Genomic DNA, 23,583 nt, shown 5'->3' with positions numbered 1-23,583 from the left:
TCAGACTGTAAGAAAATTATTTTTTCAAATGGTAAGTATTTATCTGGAAAATATCATTAGAAGGCTGCTTAGCTAACATCACTGTACTTCTATGAGAAATTTAATATCTAATCTGGAAAGATTTGTGGAAGCCATTATATGGTACGGTTAAGTTGCAGTGAAGAAAATACGCTTCTTGTAGCTCTAGTTGCTGTTATTTCTTATCATTAGTTTTTTAAATCTAATTTTGTATTGGAGATGTTCAGTTCTAATTGATAGAAGGGAAAAGGGTACTTCAAGAGAATGAATTGCAAACTTGCGGACTAGATAACTCAGTTCTCTGTTATTCTGTAATTATATATACTGGAATAAACACAATAGAATTCATTTGAGGTCATACACAACTCAGAATTTTTTTTTCCTCTTGTACTTCTTGACATGACTAGGTGCATATCAGCTTTTCTTTTTTCTTCCTTTGAGGCTGTTTTATTTCATATATATATATTTTTATATATTTAATTATATGTTATATGTAAATATATATAATGTAAATATATTGTTTATATTAATATCTATTTATATACATTAAAAATATATATATATATGCTGTTGCTTGTATTGGACAAACCTCTTAACTGTTATGGTAGATCCTGATTTGAGTGTGTATTAACATAAGTGACTTTTCTTATCTTTAGAAAATCACAGGTTTACTATCACCCACTCTTTTTAGTTCTGAATTTATGCTGCTGAATTTATTTGATTTTTCATTATTAGATAACTGTTCTTACAGTGTTCTATTTTTAAATGAGTCAGTTGTAGAGGAAATACTGCATTAGCAGGCAAATAATTGGAATTGAAAGTCCTTTTTAATCAAAAGGGGTCTTCATTGGATAATGAGAGTAGTGCTGCTGCACATATGTGAAAATAGCCAGATGTGGAAATGTCTTAGCTTTATGTCATCAACTTTCTGTAATGTGATTATACTTCAATAGGCAGGGTGATGCAATGCAGCTAATAACAGACAGCCTCTTTTAAGTTGATTGGTTAGTTGGTGTTGGTTTAAAAAAAAAAAAAAAAAAAAAGCAGGGCTTTGTGAGTTTGAGTATGGCTTATCATTTATGAGTAGAGTAGTTTAAAGAGTAGCTAAGAGTAGTTATGTTTAACAGTTATAGCGACAGCATAATTCTGGACATATGCATTACTCCTATTCTAGAGATGCTTCAACAATGCACTGCACTTACACCAAACATTGTGAGTTGTCTTAATTAAGATTGCACAAAACTTCTTGGGAAAATAGAGAGATCCACTGTGTGTTAACTTTTTTTAAGAATGGTAGATACAATTTTACTGTAAGATTAAAATAAATTTAATTCAATCTGTATTGCATATAGTTGCCTGAATGACCTGCTGTCTGTACTGATTTCTTTCTGTTATTCAGTGTTAAGTGGCTTCTGTTTTCTTTTTAAAAATTGCTGAATTTTAATGAGGATTCATATGTTTCTTCATCAATTTGCCATTGTTTGGTTTTGTAGAGTACTTATGTATAAAATGAGTGATGTTGGCAATATGCCTTGAAGTCTGTTTCTTCAGGAAAAAAGCATTCTTTTTATCTGTTACCTATGTTGTTTCAGTTTGTCTTCAGCAATCGATTACTCCAGAATTGCTTTGGGTCCCAAACGAGGTCCATCCATTGCTGAGAAAGAAGTTCTGACCTGTATTCTTTGTCAGGAGGAGCAAGAAGTAAAGCTGGAAAGTGCTGCTATGGTATTATCTGCTTGTGTCCAGAAATCAACTGCCTTAACTCAGAATAGAAGCAGAATTCTTGAACTCTCAGGGGGTATGCAGTTTTCTTCTTTTGGAGTGCAAACAATTCTAGTGCTGTCCTTTGAACCAAATTAAACTCTGCGTTCAGATTGCTAAATGACCTACCTTCACTAAAAAAAGAGTGGAAATTTGTAAACTGCTCTAAAATCTGTTTTGCTTTTTTCTTTTTTAATTTAAAAATGAGCAGTGTATGAAGATACAGACTTTTCCCTGGGAAATAAGAAACTGCTTTAGATGTTCTCACAAGGAGTTCAAATAAACTTGAAGATTTGGTGGGAGTAGTTACTTCAGAGGAGAAAGAAAACAAGAATGTTAGCTTTTTTTTATTCAAGTACACCAGCAAGCTTTCACAACATAGGAAAAATACGTTTTCAGAGTGCCAGTATGGTAATCATGGGAGTTCTTTCATGTTCCAGAAGGGTGTCTTCATGCTCAGTTGTGGTTTTTTTAGGTTTGTCAAATTCAGGTGTATTGGTTCAAAATCATGAAAGTACACCACATTAGATTTAGAGATATGCTGTTGTTGAGCTTAGCATTATTTAGGTATCTTTAAGTGGAAGATTGTATCTCAGTTGGGGTTCATATGCAGCGCAAAGACATCTTAATGGCAACATACTGATGTTACCATAAAGATTTAGGCAGATTCAGTTAAAAGATAGCTTTGCCTGTGTTACTCACTCATGCTGTTTATTTTAGTGGTTTGTGAAAGAACAGTGGGTTAGTTGAAGAAATACATTATCTGAGGACTAGAAAAGTGTTTTGTTAATTTACAACCAAACGAACCCCATTTTTAACCAGTTCACTATTGCTTCTGGATTTTCTTTTTCTTACTAGCTTGTGGAAAGCCTTCAGTAGTTTCTGAACTCTGGCTTGTGATTTTGTTACAGTATTGATCTGGAAAGGCTCATGAAATCCATTTTAATTTGACTATGCAAACTGGAAAAAAATATAATGTCTTATATATCAGATGTTCTTTTCTGTTCTTATTGATTAAAAGTTGTTGCTATTTTAAAATATTTTTTGTTTCTGCTGTGTTTTTTTAATAGATACAGTAGATCCTCTGTTCATGCATCCTGACTTACCATGTGGAACACACACAGGAAGCTGTGGCCACGTGATGCATGCAGCCTGCTGGCAGAAGTAAGTATATATCATGGCAGGTTTTCATGTTAATTTATCTATTTTCTGAAAAAATCTAAGTGCATATTGAGAATGCAGTTTAGTAAGTGGATGTTGAATTGAGAACTATCTACTCATCTAGAAATGAAATATGGCACAAAATAATTTTTCAACTGATGAGAAAATGCATCATCGAAAGGTTTCAGTTGCCTTTTATGAACCAGAGAAGAATCTGTGAGGAGGTTGAATAAAACCAATGGGGTAAAAATAGTCAAGAATAAGAAACTTCATTTAGCAGGTCTGATTTTTCCTCAGTCCAGTGAGAACCGGTAGGAATCTTCTAGATGGGTGTTCTACACTAGTCCTTAAACAAGTGAAGTCTGTTATCTCTTCAGTGAAATAATACTGGAACTTCAGTCCCACTGAGGTGTTATCAACAGATGGAGTTGGGTCATGCAAATAGAAGTTATTTTATGTTGTGAAATGGCGTAAATATTTTCTTGATGGTTGTTCGCACTTACGCCATTTTACCTTAAGAAGCCTGAGTAAACTCCTGGTGTTTATCATTTTTCTATATTTTCTATATTCCTCTTTTTCTATATTTATATTTTTATTAAAAAAAGAAATGCTGCAAGAAAGATAGGTGCGCACACTTAAAATGATACAGAAGTATGTTCCTTGAGTATAATGCATCTGCTCTTGGCAGATCGATCCACATCTACGTAGATCTAAGTAGTACAACACTGGAGCTCAATTCCCTTGCTCTTTTTAAGAAAAGATGACTTGCTGTGTGGGTAAATGGGATTAAAATGGACAACAGACTCTTCTCATACGGGATGGCACAGAAGGTTTGAGAATAGTCTTTTACTTACTGTGTAACAGACATTCTAACTTACTAATATTTGTCCAAATTTTCCCTGCCACCTTTCTAGACTATCTGTGCAGCCGAAAAATACTGCACAATACTCTAAAACAGTACAGGTTCAAAAGAACATAATATCTTTGTAGTTGATATATATGAGGAAGAGGCATTTATTGCAGTAACAGTTGTTTAAATTTGGGAGAGCAGACGTATTTTTTTGTTGATTGTAACAAATTGCTTTCATAAAATACCTGTAATCATTAAGACTTCTGTCAATCACCCCTGCATACAACCTTTTTCTTATTAGAAAATATTTTGTTTTCTAATTTTTTTCTTAAGATATTATACTTCAAAGGAAAATAATAACTAGCTGTTACCTTAATGTGAAAGTTGGATAATTTCATCTGTTTTAAAGATCCTGCGTGTCCAGCCTGAGTGTCAGTACTGAATTTACTTGCCTGTATTCAGACAAGCAGATTGGAGTGTTGGGTTGTTTTGTTTCTAATGTCAATGCCACTGTGATGTTAATGAAATCTGAAGACTTACTGTGTTCGCTAAGGGATCAAATGTATGTAAGAAAACCTGTAAAAATGTTATAATTATTTCTCAGTTTGCTTTTGAGTTTAAAATGTCATATGATGTTGTAGTACAAATTATTTTTGCCTGAGTTCTTATAAGCAATCAGAGTTTCAATTTTATTTTCACGTCCAAGCACGAGAAATAGTTATCAAAGGAAAGGTATTAGGAAAAGAATTAATAGATAATAAGACTTAATTATGTGAAGTTTTGTTTTCAGGTCACATTTGAGCAATTCTGTTTTCTAGTAATTCTCTTTTCAATGTTCTAGGTACTTTGAAGCCATGCAACTGAACTTCCGACAACGCCTGCATGTCGAACAGATATTTGACTTAGAGAATGGAGAGTATCTTTGTCCACTTTGCAAATCTTTGTGCAATACTGTGATTCCCATTGTTCCATTGCAGGCTCAAAAAATAAACAGGTGAATGAATTGACTGCATAGCCTTTTTTAAGTATGATTTTTGGGATGGGTTGACTTATCACATTTTGGGAGGGTAATCTTGGGCTGACCTTCTTAGTCTGTGTAAATGGCCGTTTATCTCCTTACTGACCACTCACCCAAATATGCTGCTTTTGGTAGCTAAACTCATTTTTGAAAGCATTTCTAGGCTATTTTTTGGAGTATATACCACATAAGGAAGTATTTAGGTCTAGTACTTCTAATTAAAAAGCTAATGCTGCTTTTTTTTTAGTGTTTGCACGCTACTTTGCCTGCAACTATAAAAAGTATGCAACTATTGAGTTAATGTATTTTGATTCATGTGTCCTTTATTTTTAAAGACTTTATAAAGATTATTTCAGTGTTAAAGTAACAACTGCTTTCCATTTCTTTTCTCAGCGAGGATGCAGAGGCAGTAGCTCAAATTCTCTCCCTGGCTAGGTGGCTGGAAACCATTATAGTCAGGATATCAGGCTACAATGTGAAAAATGCAAAAGGTTTGTTATTTTCATTTTGGAGCTTGCTTGTGGGATATCTAATACACTAGTTTTAAGTATAATACACGTGTTTTATGTAATGTCAAAAGAAAACTTAAAATTTAGGGTAATTTTGCTCTCAACTGGGGTTAAAGTCATATGTCTTTCAGAGCTTGATAGCTTTATTCCAGGTTGTTCTCACCAGTTTTCTGGTTTGTTACCATTTCTGCCTTCCCTCTACAAGAAAATTCCATAATGTGAGGTGGATAGATGCTTATTAACACTCAGAGTTAAGTTTTTGCTTGAAGAGTTTGTGATGAAACAGAGAAAAATTACATTCAGAGGGTTAGAATGAAATGCTTAGGAAACATAAGTTACAGAGAATCAATATATTCCTTGCACTCCTACGATGCAGGAAAGTTTTCATCTGCTTTTCTATATTTTCCCCAATAAAACAAAGAAATAGTAGTAACAAAGCACTGCTTTAATCCTCACATATTTATAAGTGGAGAGAAATGTTAGGAGGATTAGTATAGAGTATCTTGGCTGGTGAGGTCTGTTTATAATTATTTTCAAACCAGTTAAAAAGGAGATCTGTTAAATTGCTGTAAAAATGATAACTTATTTGTGTTTTAATTTGGATCTGATTTCTTCTGGAAGGAGATCAACAAAATGCTCCAGCTTTTGTCAACAAGGGATTGGGGAACTCTGCTTTGGAATTCCATTCCATCCTTAGTTTTGGAGTTCAGTCCTCGTAAGTGCTTTTCTGGCTATATTAATTGTCCATGAATTAATCTAAAAATCTTTAGCATTTATATTGAAGGAAGACGTTCACTTTTTCAGTCTCAATACAGGCTTACTTGTACATTTCTCTAAGCATTCATTGAATATCAACTCCATACAGACCTAGATAAACCTCTTGGTCAAACCTAGCCTGGCAATGTTTACTTTATTAGTACAAAACTGAATGTAGTTTTCTAATTCAGAATTCCAGTCATTTTGGCCACTTTATGTGCTTCTGGGCAAGTCACTTAATGTCTGTTCGCCTTAATTTTCCTGCTATATGTGTGTTTCAGGGGTAGCATTCACTTGTTTTAGATAGAATAATTTAATACAGATTACTCAGAGCTGTCTTGTTTACTTTTGTTCTAGTGGACAAAAGCTCCCTCCCATGAAAACAAAGCAAATAGGTAGGGGCTTCTGAAGTGTACTTAGCTATCTTCTTCTAAAATAATGCTACTCTTAAATCAAGTACTCTGCTATTGTTACTTCTGCCTGACATCATTGTTTTGCAAAATACTTACCCATCTGCTATTGTAAAAAATGTCATCAGGAGGTTAAATCAAGATCTCTTACAGCTTATAAACAGGGAGAAGACTGACTTTTACACAGTCTGATAATGATAGGACAAGGGGGAAACGTTTTAAACTATAAGAGGGGAGATTTAGATTAATGTTAGAATTCTTTCATAAATAATCTTGACTTCGTTATCAAATGATTGACGCATAAATAACAAGCACTATTAATAGTACAGGCTGAAGTTATCTTGATTTACTTTTGCAGAGCCAAATACTCAAGCAGTATCAAGGAGATGCTTATTCTGTTTGCAACCACCATTTATAGAGTTGGACTAAAAGTTGCTCCAAATGAAGCTGATTATCGGATTCCTATTATGACCTGGAGCACGTGTGCTTTTACCATCCAGTGTATAGGTAAAGCATAATTTGGGTTTACTTCTTTTTATGACCTAAAACTCTTAAAGCTGTTTGATTTGTAGAAATATATAAAATCTGGATGTATATACAATAATGATAGTTCCACATAAATAAGAAAAATATAGGATAATAATTCTTATTACATGTAATACATGATGTTTAATCTGGTATAAAGAATAGAATGTTTTTGTAAGATGGTACTGTATAAAATACACTATTAACATACGTTATACCGACACTGGTGAGTTTAATCTTTGAGAGCTGTAATATGAACTGTAAGCATCTTTGACTATTGCAAAGCTGCTGAAGACAATCAAAATGCCATGCATCTTCTGTGCAGCCAAATATCTAATTACTGTGAAACGGAACTTCCTTTCTCAGATTTTACTCAAAAACACTCTTTTCTAATATTTCAGAATCTTTAATCATTCTTGAATGATCTATGTGATAGAACTCATTATTTCTGTTTGTCTTTATTCTTGAAAAATTCTCACACAATTTGTAGAACAGATGTGGTCTTCTGTATTCTGGAGTTGCTACAAGCATGTCAGAGGTTTTTTTTTTTTATATATACCATGTGAATCTATTTTTTGAAGGCAAAATAACTTATTAGCCCAAAAATACTTGCCTTTTCTGGCTAACATATATGCTTAGTAGTCAGTGTTGCTTCATTTGTCCATGGTATGCACAAAGATGGCACTATAGACATGGAGCTGTAACTAAATCAGTAGTGGCTTTCAGGCAGGGAGAGTCAAGAGATAAGTCTTTAACTTTGTGTTCCAGGAATTGAAAATGTAACTGTACATACCCATAAGAATGATTTTTCGAGTATGCCATTTTTCTTTCTGATTAAGGTGTTGAAGTACAAGTGTAGTCTACTGTAATTTTATAGTGCACTTGATCCAACTAGAGTGTCAGGAGTTCAGAAGGTTTGTAGGAGCGCTAGGAATAAGGCGGGAATAGCCAGGAAAGCTAATTTACTGCTATTTTATTTTTGATTTTATCAAATGTTCAAATGGTTAGGAGAGGACTGGAAGCCACCCAACTGTCTTTACATGTACCTAATGCCATGTAGATTGTTTTTTATTTCATCTCAAAAAAAAAAAAAAATCCCAAACCCACCAACCTTGGTGGATGTCAAGAATGAGATTTTTGTCAACAAGGGTAATAGCTGCTATCACATGTGATATCAAAGACATATGACAGAAGTATAATATTTAGATGCCTTACCGAGCAAGGATTATAGCACATGAAAGGTCAGTATGATAGTCTGACATATGCTGGACTATATCACTTCAAAATACAAATGATTTTTTCCATGTTTTGTCAGTAACTCTACATGTTGCATATTAAACTGATGTGTAGAAATGCTGAGTTAAAACACTTCCTTTAAAAAATAAATAAATACACACACACATGCATACTTGGTAAGATCTAGAAATTTACCAGTTCATCTCTGAGGTGAGTAAAACAGTGACATTCAATTAGATGCCTTTTTACTCGGTTAAGTTCATTTGGCTGCTTATTTTTATTGGCTTATTTTCTCTTTATTATCTCTGCAGAACCACTGTGCTTGGGGAGGGAAGGTGAATTGTGTTCTAATTTGGGAAATGTGTTTTCACAAGATTTTTATTAAACTACAATCAAATGAAGTAGTGTGAATTTGAGGACAAGATAGCTGTACAGCGACCCTGTAAACATATCTTGATGTTTGTGAGCATTGTATGAGTAACTGAAAGTACAGCTAAATCCATAGAATTTCCTATCACTATCCAAATGAAACAGTGTTCCTTTAAATCTTAGAAAGTTCTGAAGACTTAAAAAAAACAAAACAAACAAACAAACAAAAAAACATTACAGCCATTTATGTAAGAATCCTTTGGTGCCAGTTATGCTGGATTTTTCAAGAGAATTCCAAGCAAGTACTAAGAAATGTTTTTACACTTGACTGTATTTGTATGTGTAACTCAAACAGAAATGTTATGTTCCTGTAGAACAAAGTAATTTTTTTCTGTTTAATTTTAAGAAAACCTCTTGGAAACAGAGGGGAAGCCTTTATTTGGATCTCTACAAAATAGACAGGTATGGGCAAGTAGATATGCAATACATTTACATATATGGAAATATACTGTTGAAAAATATACTGTCTGAAACTGCTTGCATCCTCTATTGTAGATTATCTCTGAAAATATGGTTCACACTGATAACAAAAATATTCTGGAAAATGTTTCTGCTTTACATGGAAGTTCATATTTAATTCACTTGTCAATACATGCTCTATTTGTAGGGGTATGTTCTCACTGATTTATTTTGCTACTATCGTTTTCCTGTCCAACCATTTTCTCTTGTGCTCTAGCACAGTGGCCTTAAAGCATTAGTGCAGTTTGCAGCTGCTCAGAGAACCACATCACCACAGGTTCTGATTCAGAAACATCTGATTCGTCTTCTTGGAGGTATTGTATTCCTTTTGTATTGCAGAAATTTCTGTTGAAAGGTGGAACACACTGTTAAAACAACGTAGATAGGAAGGATGGATACTGAAAACAGTGCTAACTTCTCTGTTTCTCTGTTTCCTTACATCACAAAGCTTTGCTTGATCTAAACTAATCAATAGTTGTGTTGATCCAGCCCCGTATCATTTGAAATTCCAAAAAATCCTCTTCTCAGATGATTAATGTTTACAGATGGTAGTGTTCAGAATTACTCTAATTCTAAAGGCTAAACAGGTAGATAAAGCCATAAATCAGATATTTCTTAATTGATAGACTTCATCTTTTTTACTATTTTTTATAAAGGCTACTTACATTCTAGTTTAAGATACCTGAGTCTCAGAACTGTTTTTTGTATTTCTTGCCAATGTGCTAAATATGGTGGCCTTTGTGAATACTGTTTTTTAACTAGCCTTCTGTTGAACAGGATGCTCATGTGTACAGGCTTTTGGATTCTGCTAGATTGCAGGGCATCTAGTGATGATGGTGAGATGCATAATTAATATCTTTATTTTGTAGTTCTTCTACCAAACTTTAAAACGGAAGACACTCCATCCCTCTTAGAAGTAGATATGTTCCACATTTTGGTAAGGAGGTTCATTTTATTCTTCAGTAATAATGTTGTTGTGTTTTTTTTTTTTAGAACCTAGTTTTTTTGTGATTTTTACCCTGCATTAACTCTTCACTTGCATGACTTAAATGATTGTGTAAGTGTTTCATGCAAGCAAATTATTATATCTTTCTGCAACATAGAAGTGTTTACTCTTAGTTCTGCTTCTATTTTTCATGTCTTTGCAGTCTCACTGTTTTAATTTCATATTTGTAATCACAGCCATCTTTTTACTACCTGTATTGCTATCAAGACCTGAAAAAAACCATGAGTAATTCATCCTTTCTCAGATCGTGGTCCCCTCATTTTTCTTTTTTCTAAATAGGCCTTATACCTTCTCATTTGCTCGTGTTCATTCTCGTTATTTTCTTTATATAATTTCTCACCATCTTCTTTCTATTCTTAATAAAAATATTATACGAGGACCACTCTGAAAGTAGTGCCTCCTATTTTATTACGATGACCAGCGACATCAGAGGCAGGTGGTGGTATGATAGTAGAGATTGAACCATTTTGCCAGTATTGTGTTACATTTTGTTGCCATGCAAGAGATGACAGCAGAGGGACAATGTGACAAAATGACATCTGACATGGAATTGTGAATGACGCAAAGGTGTGGAATTTAATTCATGCAGCAAAAAATGCACCTGCTGACTTTTATTGATGCTTAGTGAATGTTTATGGAGACCAACCAGTGGATGTGAGCACACTCTGGTTCATAACTGGTTCATAACATTTTTTCAGTGTTCTGGTTTTACGTGGATCAGAAACTAAGCTTTCTAGGAAGCAGACAAGCTTTCTTGGCAAGTACAGTGAAACTATATCTGTTCCCTATGTGCTAGCAGGACAACTCATTTTCAGTGAGTTTTTTGCTTTATACAGTGTGAATTAAAATCAGCAAGATAAACGATGTCAAATTGACTACAGGAACGAGATATAACTACATAGTGATAATATAAATTACAGTAATTTACACGACATTAATTAATAAATTAGTTACTTTAATATTTTCTGCTTCCTTTCCGCTGTAGGTGGGAGTTGTATTATCATTTCCATCTTTATACTGGGAGGATGCTGTAGACTTGCAACCTTCATCAATTAGTTCGGCCTATAACCACCTCTACCTCTTCCATCTGACAACACTAGCACACATAACACAAATTGTTATCTCTTCAGCAACAGGTAGGGATGTATTTAGGTTGTATCATTTCAGCATTTCACAGAATTTCTTAACAATAGTGGATGAATGTTTTGCTAGTAATGATTAACATCTTCCAGATAGGAGCTTTCTTTTAATAAATGGTTTTTAGTGCTGGGTAGACCTAAATGTTGTTTGGTTTAAAACTAACAGAAAGGTAGCACTATATCATTTTCAGATCATTTTATCATTTGTGTGTTTTGCATAAGAAAGTGAGGTAGTTACTGATCAAGTCCATCATGACAATGTTGCAACATTATACGTTCTTCACTCCTTGTAGGAAAAGCAAAGCACTGCCCAACAGCAGCACTCTGAGCAGTACAGTGAGAATTAGTATGGCTTTTGGAAATACACTTTCCTTTACCCGTCAAACTATTCAATAGCCAAGATATGGAATCCTATAAACTGCTTAGGAGGAATTTTACTTTTCCCGATGTTTCTCACTACTATTGAAAACTGTCAGTAACCTGCAGGCTTTCTGGCTACTGCTTCCTGTAGAGCATGACAGAATAAGGAAAACAAAAAGTAAAGAATCCTGTAACTTAATTCATACAGAACAATAACCTGTGAAGTTCATGCGAAGAAAGCAGTTTTTGCATGAGGTTGAGCAGTGGGACAGTAATCGTTATAACCTGTTGTAGCATGCAGTTTTAGGAGGGCATTCATTAGGTTAAAAATAGGAAATAGAAAAGAAGCAAAATCAAGTGGAAACATTTCTTTAACAGTTTAGAAAAAAGCTCAATTAGAAAGAAGTCATAAATGAAGCGCATTTACGTTAGGATTCATGTTTGTGTCCAGAATCCCCTACTGCTCGATCCTACGACAACAGTGAGGAGGCATGCTCTGCACAGGCTTTCTGCAGAGAAGTTTGTCAGTACACCAGTGGGTAAGTAACAGTTCAGTTGCAGTACTTTGTCTTCCTAGAAACATAGTAATCCTCAGAGAATGACCTGAACAACAAAGAAAATGAGAAGGGGAAAAAAGCCCAAACAACATTTTATATGGGGAGTTTAGCACAATGCCTTGTTTTGCTTCCAATGCTCCTGAAACTGAGAAAGAAGAGGGAACTAGAGAAAGGAACAGGTGTTGTTAAAACATCTACTTGTAGGCAACAGGGCAAATTCTTACACTAAGGATGAAAAGTTACCTATACTTACCCTCGAGGGAAATGTAAACACAAACTGTAAGATAAAGAAATGTAAGGCTATTTTGAACTTTTCTTAGATCTGTTACACTTCTTCCTTCCAGACAGAAGGATATATTTCTTCTTTAAAAGAGGAGATGAAAAATGTAAAGCTAATTACAGTTATTTGAGCATTAATACCGTTTTGGACTTTTCCATTGGCTATTATCTCTGCATAGTGAAGCTCTTAAGTGCTTTCGTATCAATATGAGAAATAAGCTAGAAAATATGGATTCAGCCTCCACAAAACCTGCTGTGATTTATCTTCACCAGGGCTAGTTGAATATATATATATTTTTTTTCAACGGTTGAAAATGCTGCCCATGTCTCTGAAAGTTTTAAGTCTAAATTTCTAAACATTTAGAATTTTGTGTTTACATAATAGGAGTAATTAATTTTCATGCGTGATTTAGAGCCATAGTTTCTGTGTATTTTGGAATGTTCAAATGCAGAATTAAATGCCAGAATTTAGGCTGAAACTGTTAGCATTTTAATTTCTGTATATGTGGTGTCTTCTGGTCCCACTGTGCTTTACCAGCACGTTCTGAACAGTAATTCTGAAGTGGTCTACGATGGTTTAATGTAGCTTTACTTGTTGTTTCTCAGCAGATCCAAGTCAATGCGTGTCATTATCCTGCTCACCTAAATGTGAAGTGAGCTGTGGTTAACTTTTTTCTGAGAAAATTATCACTTTGTTTTTTTTTTTTGTTAGGATTAGGATAGTTTAAAATAATGAGAATGGCGGTGATGTTTTTATAACACTGAAAATATGAGGCATATTATTTTTAACTGTTATTTTTGCTGCATGTGATGATTACTTAATTTTTTTTTTCCTTATCCCTTTTGGATTGCATTTGGAGCTCTGAATGCATGGAAAAATGCTGCCATTAATTCCAAGAATTGCTGTAATAAAAAAAAACAACACAGATATGCATCGGTTACTTTGTGTGATGCTGTATTGTGCAGTTTAAATCAGAGTTGCCTGAATTTGGGCAGCTTTATAATTTTGAAAAATGTTAATTGATATAATTTGAATACATAATGTGTTCTGCATAAGCTCAATGTTCATTCTTTAGGTAAAAGGAAAGTCTGAAATTAGGTTCTGGGGACTTTCACAGAATTTTGGGGTACAGCAGTGTTGTTTGTACATAGCTAATGTTGTATCAAAATGTGGAAGTACTCTAAAGATGTGCACTTTGAACTACTGCAGGTATTTCTGATTTGTGTATTTCAGTTGCTTTAGTCAGGATATTCCAGGCTGGCTTGTGTGGGATTGTGTTAAGAAAGGCATCATGCCGTACCTTCGTTGTGCTGCTTTATTTTTTCATTATTTGCTGGGAGTTTCTCCACCTGAGGAGCTACTACAAGGTAAACATGAGAAAGCAAATACATCTTCGTTGAAATTGTTTATTCTGTTCTTGGAGTGAAGGAATCTTTAATGTATACAATAACTCAACAGTAGTTAATGTTAATAAGACTTAAAAGGGAAAGGTTAATTTGTGTAGGAAGGGAAGATACGGGAAGTTGAGCGGTCTAGGATTTCCGTGGAAGAATTGCTTCTGAACGCATGCAAATATTGAACTATCAATGGTGTTTTGGTAGTGAGCTTCTATGGCTACAAAGATTTTGTAATTCGAGGCATTTTAGGGGCTTAGATTATAAGATCTGAGAAATAGCCTGGAGTGTATTAAAAATGAGAAAACACACCATAAAACTCAAAGAGCACATCAACTTTCTTGTGCAGTTGCTGATGTTGGCAAATGCTAGCAAAATAGAGCTTATTAGAAATAAAGCATGTTATAAAACTTGAAACCTATTCCTTAAAGGATTCTAATGCATTGCAGATACTAAAACCAAAGCGCTTTGTTTTTGTCAAAATGCAGGGGAAAGCCCAATTATCAACTATTTGAAAAGGAGAATCAAAGCTTCAATACACAACAGAGACATACTGTAGTCTTACATTTATGTTAACTATGAGCTAAGATTGAATATCATTAATTTGATTGCAAGTCCAAGTCTTTGCACTATTCTGTTGTTGCCATCAGTAGAAAAGTACTGTCAGTACCATGTGTAGAAAGGAGTCTCCTGGTGAAGCAGCAATGTAGTTTTCTGCAGACCCTGTGAGCCAATAGGTGACCACTTAGCAAACTAGTAACCTAGCACAACTCTGTTGGACGTTAGCCCTGACTTGATCATAGAAAAACTAAATATCATCGCATGCCCGAAGAATAATAAAAAGCTGAAATATGATACGTAAGGAGGTCTGCTGCACCGCTGAGTTAGATACTATGCAGTGAAATTAAGTTTAAGCAATAAACCACATTTTTTTAATGATTTATACATGACTTAATGTAATAAATCAGATTTATAAAACTTAAAGCAGATCTTGAGCTAGTTGTCATAGTCCTAATTACATCAATGGAGCTATAGTCAGTTATACGATCTAAGAACCTAAGCTCTTGCTGGAAAACCTGTGTTATTAAATGGAAGAAGAATCAGGAGAATTCTAGTTTTGAGTGAATTATTCAGCAACACTGAAACATTTTAAGTCACTCTTCTCTTTTTCTTATGCAGTTTCTGAAGAAGGGCAGTTCAAGGCACTTTGCAGTTACCTCTCTCTACCCACCAATTTATTCCTGCTCTTCCAGGAGTATTGGGACACTGTAAATCCACTCCTTCAAAGGTACTAATTGAATATGGACAGGACATGTTTTTGTGTTGTGATGACCCTGTGGGAATTGCATCAAATTTCTTAATAATGAAGGTCAAGTTCATGCTAGAGTTGTAAATGTTCATTTGATGTGCATAAATACAGTGAATCTTTTAAAGAGCTTAAAAAACTTAAAGCATGATTATAGCGTAAGGAACCTAGTGCTTGCAGACTTATACGAGTTTGGTTCCTGTAGGCAAAAGGTATCATAAATCGTTGCACGCATGGAGTACCATCTGCTGTTCGTTGGCCTGTTTTTAATGTCAGTAGCAAAAATGTTGATTATATAAGCTATGAAGTGAGAGCACAAAATTTTATAGCCTGCCAGATGAGGCTTTGTACTGTATCTTCTCTTGATTTCCAGAATAGATTGATGAATGTAGAAGATAGCTGAATTGTGTAATGTAAATATTACGTGCATTTAATCTGACAGTAAGGAAATAATTGGTAAAATTCTTCTTTCAAAAACGTGGGTTAAAATAAACAACTCCTCACTACAGCCAGCCCTCATCTATGAGAATAGTCAAATAATTCTGCTTTATTGTGTTGGAAAATGTCTCCATGTATTTACTGTGACTGTTTCAGCCCATGGTTATGTTAATTATTATTCCTGATTCTTGGCAGAATTCTCTGGATCTCACTAGCTTTTGTTTTTTTCTGCCTCTGTTTTGTTATCTAGCTTCCTTCTATTTAGGGGACATTTTAAGCTGCTGACTCCAGCTTACAGTGTGTATAGCTGACTTAATAGTCTTTTACATAGAGGTTTGCTCCAATTGCATTTGTAGTATATACCATTACTTACAAATCAATAGCATTCTCACAAGTATATTTATAAATGCAACTTTGTGTTTTGAGTTTCTACATGTGTGCTCAAAGAACTTAGAAGAGAGGCCAAGTCTCTTGCAGGTGCTTGTGAACTTTAGAAAGTAATTGGTAAAGGCAGATCTAAGAAAGCCATTGTAGTCTTCCTAGCAAAAACACAAGTGTTGAGTGAGATAGTGCCTTTTTTAGGCAGTAGTACCAGTTGGTAAGTCGTCATATGAGCTCAGTATTTTATATATGTATCTCCTTATTTCTTATTAGTTGAGTTTAGCAGTACTTGAAGGTATATTATCATCAAATGCCATCTTCTGCAAATCTTTGTTTTAAATAGGTGGTGTGCTGATCCAGTGGTGTTAAGTTGCTTGAAGGGCAAGAGCGCTGCAATAAGGTTAGTAGGTTGGGTTTTGTTGGTTTTCGATTGTTGTGGGGTTTTTTTGTCCCCTTTTGCCTTAAAACTGTTCAGCGAATGACGTGGTTGTTAGGTGTAAGTTAGCAGTGCTTGTATTTTTTCTTTTTCTAGTGATGTACTGCCATAAATTCATTTCTCTTTGGCTCGGTGATTGCTTATTGAGAAGGCACAGCATTCTGCTAACCAATTCATGTGGCTTTCTCTAAGGAAAAGCTAAAACTAAGTGAAACATGAGATATCTTCGTGCATATACGTCAGATATGCAATTTAATCTCAGCAGCTTTGTTGGAATGTAGAAATACTGAAGCTTCCATCTGGACTTCTAGGGCTAAAGAGCTACTCAGGAATTGCAAAAGTTTACAGAAGGGACCAAAATCTTAGCAGGATAATGATCTCTATCTGCCCATTATGGCTTTTGCTGTGATATTTTTTTTTTCTTGTAATATTTCTTTCACTTACGCAGGTATCCTAGGAAAAGAAATAGTTTAATAGAGCTTCCTGAAGACTACAGCTGCCTTCTGAACCAAGCATCTCAGTTTAGGTAATGTATGTGGTGTGATGTATTTAGTTGTCTTGCTGGGTGTTTTGTCATTTTGATATTCTTTCAGTTACTGTAGCTATTGTTAGAACTGTGAACAAAAATGGTTTTGCAGAAGCCAAAGCGCTTCTGTAGTTATACAAGTCAGTACTAGCAGCTGTTCATTTTAAGGCTGCAATGCAGCAGCTTGCTCAATATATTCACTTTTGTTTGATAGTATTGCACTTTAATCTGCTGGTCATTTTTCACCACTGTGATGTGGGTTTGATGTGGCTCTCAGCCTGAGCAAAAATACTCAGAGACAAAAGAAGCCTGTCAGGTTGGCACTGTTTTATGCCAGGGAGTGTGAATCATAGGATAATTTGGATGACAAGTGACTTCAGCGCGTCATCTAGTCCAGTCTCCTGCTTGAAGGGGGGTATCTTGCAGCTGAAATCTTTGAAGCAATGTAAAAACAGAACCAAAGGAAGCAAGTATGTGATACAAGATTATGGCAACAGTGTATATCTCGGGTGCGACTTTCTTTTTAGGAGTATTACTGGTAGTTAGCTTTCTTCCAAAGTTTCATTCTTAAATAACAATCTAATTACACTTTTTCTAGATGCCCACGGTCTTCTGATGATGAACAAAAGCATCCAGTATTATGTTTATTTTGTGGGGCTATGTTGTGTTCCCAGAATACTTGCTGTCAGGAACTTGTGAATGGAGAGGAGTTGGGGGCCTGTACTTCTCACGCTCTTCAGTGTGGAGCTGGAGTCTGTATGTTTCTCAAGTAAGTAGCTAGCCACTATTTAACATATTAATGAATAAAGGGAAATATTTGAAGGTCAAAAAGCAGAATGTTGTCAAAGCATTTAATTCTTATTAGGCAAAAAACCAACAACAAACAGTGACCAAAAAAACCACCCAAAACATTACTTTAACCAAGTAATGGTTAAATGTTAGTAGCATTACTTTAATACAGAATACTAAGAAGTCACATCACTGCCGTTAGTTGTTTTGCATTGTTCAGGTTCTGAGTCATCATGTGCTTTACAGAATGGGTATAGAGTATGAACCTGTTTGAAGGTGATGTGACTAGTCTGTACTGAGCAGTGTCATTCAGACATATTGGAATTACACATACCATACCCTTAAGCTGTGTTTTTTTCAAGTGAACTTTACCATGGATTTAGTGTCTAGGGGATTATGTTCTATGATTAAAACTTCCCTGTATTTTTGCTGTACCACTTAGAAATGTGAAGGAAAGAACCGATCTTTATCTAGTTTTTTTTGTTCCTAGCTCACAAAATGTTTGTATTTCTACTTCAGCATAGGATTTTAGTGGAAGCTGTGTGGGTCTTCTGTGTATTTAGAGGATCATGTATTGTAGCATTTCTAATAATGAGGTTAAATGGAAACCTGAAGACTTAGATTTAGAACATTTTATTTCTTGTGGAAAGATAATATCGGGCATAACTGTAGTCCATGTCTGTTCTTTAAGTCTGCGTAGGTTTAAATAACACTGTAAACACAGGCTCAGAGTTCTGGGATTGATATTTTTTCAAGTCATATCTGTCTAGACTACTCAGTTCTTCTCTTTATTAAGGTGTCAGTGGCAAAACAGCTGTGACTCATACTAATCTTTCCTCACACTTAAAGAGCCTCAGTAGGAATAACAATCCAGAGGCCTGTGAGTTGGCAAAAGCAGCATACCTTCTTATCTCCAAAAACTTCTTTGAGTAATGAAGTAGCTAAGCACACAAGCCCAAAGAGGATGTACTTAGGTGCATGCGTACCACTCTTCTAAGTTGTGCATAGCACTTCGAATTGCTAGCAGAGGCAAATCATATTAATGGGATATTTTGTTTGGATTGGAGTTGTTTTCTATCATAGAGAGTGGATGGATGAGTTGTGGATCAGAACAGTATGGTTTTCAAAATGAACACGTGCCTTGGGGGATAACATTTGGTTACCTGAACAGATTCTAATATGGAAAACAATCTAGCTGCAATAACTTCAGGAGTTTTATGCAAGATAATCCACAGTTTTCCTTACCTCGAGCAGGACTTCTACTGTCTAAAGACTGCTTCTGGTAGTTACGCTAATTCTCATCGCAGTACCCTACAATGTAGAACAGTATAGATATCTAGATAGCACCTCAATTCAGTAATGATCTATGGAAATAAGATCCCATTATGGCTAACCTAATGTTACTAAATGTTACAAAATAAGTTTCATGTTTCCTCCTGTTTCTAAACTCTTAAATGCTATCAAGCATTATACTTAAAACAGTCTTCAAAATTGACTTACGGTGGTACGTAAGTCTCCTTGATGCTGACACTGAGACACTAGTTTACATCTGGTGTATCTCTTTCTAAGCTATTATCTAGCTATTGAATCTATCATAATTTATGCTACGTAACTATTAGTTAAATCTGTTTAAAATAGCCCTACTAGGGATTGTGTACAGCAGGATGTTTGCTGCAAAGTGATTGTGGTAATAACTCCATGCTTATGTCTATAACTGAAAAGTTAATACGCAGTACATATTTGACCAGGAGCTGATGCAAAGTAACCTGTATAAGTCCTAGTTAATTGAATCTGCTATTGATGTACATCATACTTAAGCTATCAAAAAGTGTAGCTTATGAAAAATAATTTTGTGGTGATAATATTGAAGATAGATAAGCTTAAAATAAATACCACTATTTTTCCTTAAGAATCAGGGAATGCAAAGTTGTCCTCATAGAAGGTAAAACCAGGGGCTGCTTATATCCTGCTCCATACTTGGATGAATATGGAGAAACAGATCCAGGTCTGAAGTAAGTAAAGGTTTAACTTGTTTGCTTTCTACATTTGTTTTGGTGCTTTTGTTTCTTAAATACATTAGACATGACCTTTCTGCTAGTGTGTGCAGCACTGTAATATGCATCTTTGGTGAACTTGTTTCACTTCAGATTCCTGATGATGGTTTCCAGTCATGAATGGGTCATTAGTAGTGGGAAAATCCACTTCTTTGGTTTTGTTAAACTTTCTTAATTTTCTGATACAGCAACTGCCATTTCTGACGTGTCATTTTGGAAACAACATTCATTGATCATTATGTGTGGAATTCTTTCATTTCCCATGTACTTGTTGGAGTTGCTGTTCATACAACTGTTCAGTATTTATTGGCTATCATTAACACTTTTAATGCTAGGCTATTAATGAAATAACTTCTCAGTTGATATTCTGATATGCTTATTTGAGTAATTCTCCTTTTTCCTTCTATGAAGAAGAGGCAATCCTCTGCACTTATGTCGGGAGCGTTACCGGAAGCTGCATCTGCTATGGCAGCAACACTGCATCATAGAGGAGATTGCCAGGAGTCAAGAAACCAATCAGATCTTCTTTGGGTTCAATTGGCAACTGCTCTGAGTCTCTTTATTGTAGTGAATCTTTTACATTTGGCAGTGCTTTAGAAACGGAGAGTGGCAGTGAATGCTCTAAAGTGGGTTCTGTAGTTCAGATGCAGTTGATGGATTCTCTAGGTTGGATGTAGTGCTGATACATTGAAACAATTTCATGTCAATTGTCTTGCTTTTTTTTAATTCCAAAAGGAAAACTACCTTGTATAACTATTGCTGAACGTTCAGATCCATAAATATTTCCACTTTTTTTTTTGAGAAGCTGTAATCGTCTCATGCATTTGAGGACAGCTTTCCAAATCCTGTGCTTCAGGGCACATATATTTGTCTCTTCCTTGCCTTGAGAATATACTTAACTGGTGTTGCTAAGTAAAAAATAACTTTATTTTCTTTCTTTTCCCAGGTTTAGTGTGACTTTTAAATAGGTCGAGATCTGTGGGTTGGAAGTGGTACCAAACCTGTAGTAGTCTGTAGTAAAAGGAACAGCAAACATTAAGTTGTATGAAAAAAGCCTGCATTCTGCTATATCCTGGAATTTAATGAAGAGTTTTTATCAATAAACTCTTTAAAGGAGAAACATGCATAACATGCATAGAAAGTGGAATTACCATCCTGTTTGTTCCATTACAAAAATAGTCTGTGCTTTTCGCACTGCCAGAACCGCACTTTATCTAATGAATTTGTCCTCTATTAATGCTGTATATCCTGAGAGGTCTAGGACTACAGCGTTTGGTGAGGTTTTGGTTAGTTTTACTTCTTTTAGTTTTTTACGTGAATTTTTCCTTGAAAGCCAAACAGGAAAATAACTGCTGTAGTATATCTCTGCAAGTACATAGGAGCCAGAGACTTCAATAAAGTAGACAACCTTCAGTGCTATCACTGGACTGAAATCAAGGCCCTAAATCAGTCAGCCTTGGAATTAGAAATAAATTTCTTTGCCTGTGTTTGGGAAACTTTCCAGTCTTCATCCTCTGTCACAGTTGTTTGGAGCCCTGCCTGCATAAATGAAAATGTGTTTTGAGGGTCACGTTCAGCACTAGGAGCAGAAAAGTGAAAGAAGGTGAATAAGTCTCTTTGCCCTTCAGTAGTTAATGGTACATTGTGATTGAGCTCTGTTACCACTGTAGGATTGTGCTTCAGTTCTAAATGTCTTTTGTTTTCTGAATTGCAACTATAACATACGTGACAGAATTTGTAATGTAATGGGTAAAAATGCTTTCCAAGGAAATCACATCAGTATCAAAGCTGGAAGTTCTCAGTATTCTAAATTTCCCCTCCCTTTGCTATTTGGATTTTTTTAATAAAACTTTAATAGGGCTCACAAGGGAAAGTGTTCAAAGTAATATCTGAGAATGTTTTTCTATGGTTTCCTTTGTTTAATTTTCTTTACTGGTTTTATGACAGGTATTAGAATCACAGATAATGATTTAGATATAAATACAGCTGTTCTCCTAGTTTCTTAAAGCTTTTAGAGTACATGAGTACACTGAACAGCGCTATAATCCATCTAAAAATGGAGTACAGGTAGACTTGAATGTTATGATTTGCAATTCGTTTTTTTCTCTTTGAGAAATTTGCTATAATCCTTCCCTGGTGATGTAAACAGTTGGCTTTGGAATGTTTTCCGGGCCTTTTTTTCCTTGCAGTTATGACCCTTGTCCTTATCTTGATTCTTGCATATTTTAAACCTGAATATACAACCCTTCAAAGACAAACATAATTCTATTAGTCTTATCTAAAACGTGTTTGAAACATGTAAAGAATTTAGAAGAGGAGTTGTGATGAAAACGTGCATTCACTGGAGATATTTAAGGACATCAAAACACTTTTTACCAAGAAAAATGTGTTCAGGCTAGCGAATTATGGCTTATTGATACCAAAACCGTATTCAGTTTTTTTTTTTTGCTCAGAGTTTTACCTTTTCATTTATCAGAAACCTTCAGTTACCTTGTACTTAAGTGATAGTCTGTTATCAGCGATGAGGTGAGATCACTGTTTTGTTTTCTGTCTGAACTGTAATTTATTTATAAGGACAGGAGCTGGTTTGAACAGGTGAGCTCTTGTTTGAAGCTTGAGAAATACCTTTGTAGCTGGAAAAATGAGAGAGAAAGAGAGAAGGGGCAAAGTTGCATCTCCCTGTATGTTTGCACATACTAATTAGCAAATGGGCTCCCATATCATTCACTGACTGGTGTGGTCATCTTTCATTTCATAAGTTACTATGCAGTTTTGTTCACTGTGAGTATGATCTGTATTTAGTGATCACAAGATGCTTACGCCACTGATTTTCATTCCATCCAGGCTGACAGAAGAAATTTGATAATGCACATATTGGTTTCTTTAATTGCAAAAATGTAAATTTGAAACTTGTATAATGTTCTTGTGCTTTTGAAATAAAATATCTTGTATATGTATATTTAAAAAAGGAAATAAAGTAACTTCTCATAGATTATTCCACTTTTATTTGGAGGCACTTTCACACTTCACAGCTGATTTCTGCAAGAGTATTACAGAAGGTCTGTCAGTATGGAAAAAAAGGGAAGGATTATTAAACTGTTGGTAAACTGTGATCCACGTCAGCATTGCACCAGTGAGTGCTAGTGGCACAATTTGTCTTATTTAAATAAATATTCCACTTGCAACTTATCCTAATATTTCAAAGATGCAGACTCCTGCAGTGTCTGTCTTGATTGTTAAGAGAAGCCGTAAGCATGCAATGTAATACTCAAATGTCTTTTAGCTGCTTAGTTGAGTGATTCTGGTTTTGTAGCTCTCAAAGTAGAACTTGCCATATTGCCTGTCAGATACTGAACCTCTTGAAGGTAGAAGTTTGTGTTTTGTCTGATGTTCTACGTGATACATATGGGAAACAGAAATTTGTTCCAGAGTTGAGCAAACAGACAGATATTTTATGTAGGAAGAGGCAAGAAGTACCGAGTAATTCTCTATCCCACAAGCTCATGGCTGTCATCGCTTTGTCACTGCTTTGCTGTAGCTTCAGGTGCCATTAAGCTTACTGAGTTTGAGTGTTAGTGGTGTTACTCTCTATGCTTATCTTAACGCAGCAATTTTTTTTTTAGGAAGTAATTCCTGAGAAGCTCGAAGGTGGGTTGATTAAAGTCTAACAGAAGTGTTCTGTAAAACAGTAAGTCCATCTTTTAAGAAAAAAGGAAAAAAAAAGCCACAGTACCATGTCTAAGAGATTCTAAGAATCTCAAGACAGTGTAGAAAATAATATGGAG

At 35.0% G+C, this 23,583-nt stretch overlaps 1 protein-coding gene across 2 annotated transcripts in view; it reads left to right on the top strand.

The window, feature by feature from the left end:
- UBR1 (ubiquitin protein ligase E3 component n-recognin 1) overlaps positions 1-22,788 on the top strand; it is a 58,497-nt gene extending 35,709 nt beyond the window's left edge. For both annotated transcript variants that reach the window (XM_015287099.4, XM_015287098.4), the window contains exons 30-47: positions 1,611-1,816; positions 2,850-2,943; positions 4,632-4,784; positions 5,202-5,299; positions 5,939-6,032; positions 6,842-6,990; positions 9,020-9,075; positions 9,350-9,446; positions 10,002-10,069; positions 11,124-11,274; positions 12,089-12,176; positions 13,708-13,841; positions 15,048-15,156; positions 16,337-16,393; positions 16,878-16,955; positions 17,554-17,724; positions 19,655-19,756; positions 20,210-22,788. In XM_015287099.4, coding sequence (XP_015142585.1) covers positions 1,611-1,816; positions 2,850-2,943; positions 4,632-4,784; positions 5,202-5,299; positions 5,939-6,032; positions 6,842-6,990; positions 9,020-9,075; positions 9,350-9,446; positions 10,002-10,069; positions 11,124-11,274; positions 12,089-12,176; positions 13,708-13,841; positions 15,048-15,156; positions 16,337-16,393; positions 16,878-16,955; positions 17,554-17,724; positions 19,655-19,756; positions 20,210-20,351 — 2,047 coding nt within the window. In that variant the 3' untranslated portion in view covers positions 20,352-22,788. The remainder of the gene's footprint in view (positions 1-1,610; positions 1,817-2,849; positions 2,944-4,631; positions 4,785-5,201; positions 5,300-5,938; positions 6,033-6,841; positions 6,991-9,019; positions 9,076-9,349; positions 9,447-10,001; positions 10,070-11,123; positions 11,275-12,088; positions 12,177-13,707; positions 13,842-15,047; positions 15,157-16,336; positions 16,394-16,877; positions 16,956-17,553; positions 17,725-19,654; positions 19,757-20,209) is intronic.
- Positions 22,789-23,583: the final 795 nt, after the last annotated feature.

Source organism: Gallus gallus, chromosome 5 (assembly GCF_016699485.2).
Source record: "Gallus gallus isolate bGalGal1 chromosome 5, bGalGal1.mat.broiler.GRCg7b, whole genome shotgun sequence".
Lineage (NCBI taxonomy): Eukaryota > Metazoa > Chordata > Aves > Galliformes > Phasianidae > Gallus > Gallus gallus.
The sequence above is the reverse complement of the archived record's forward strand: the minus strand, read 5'-3'. Positions and strand labels throughout refer to the sequence as shown.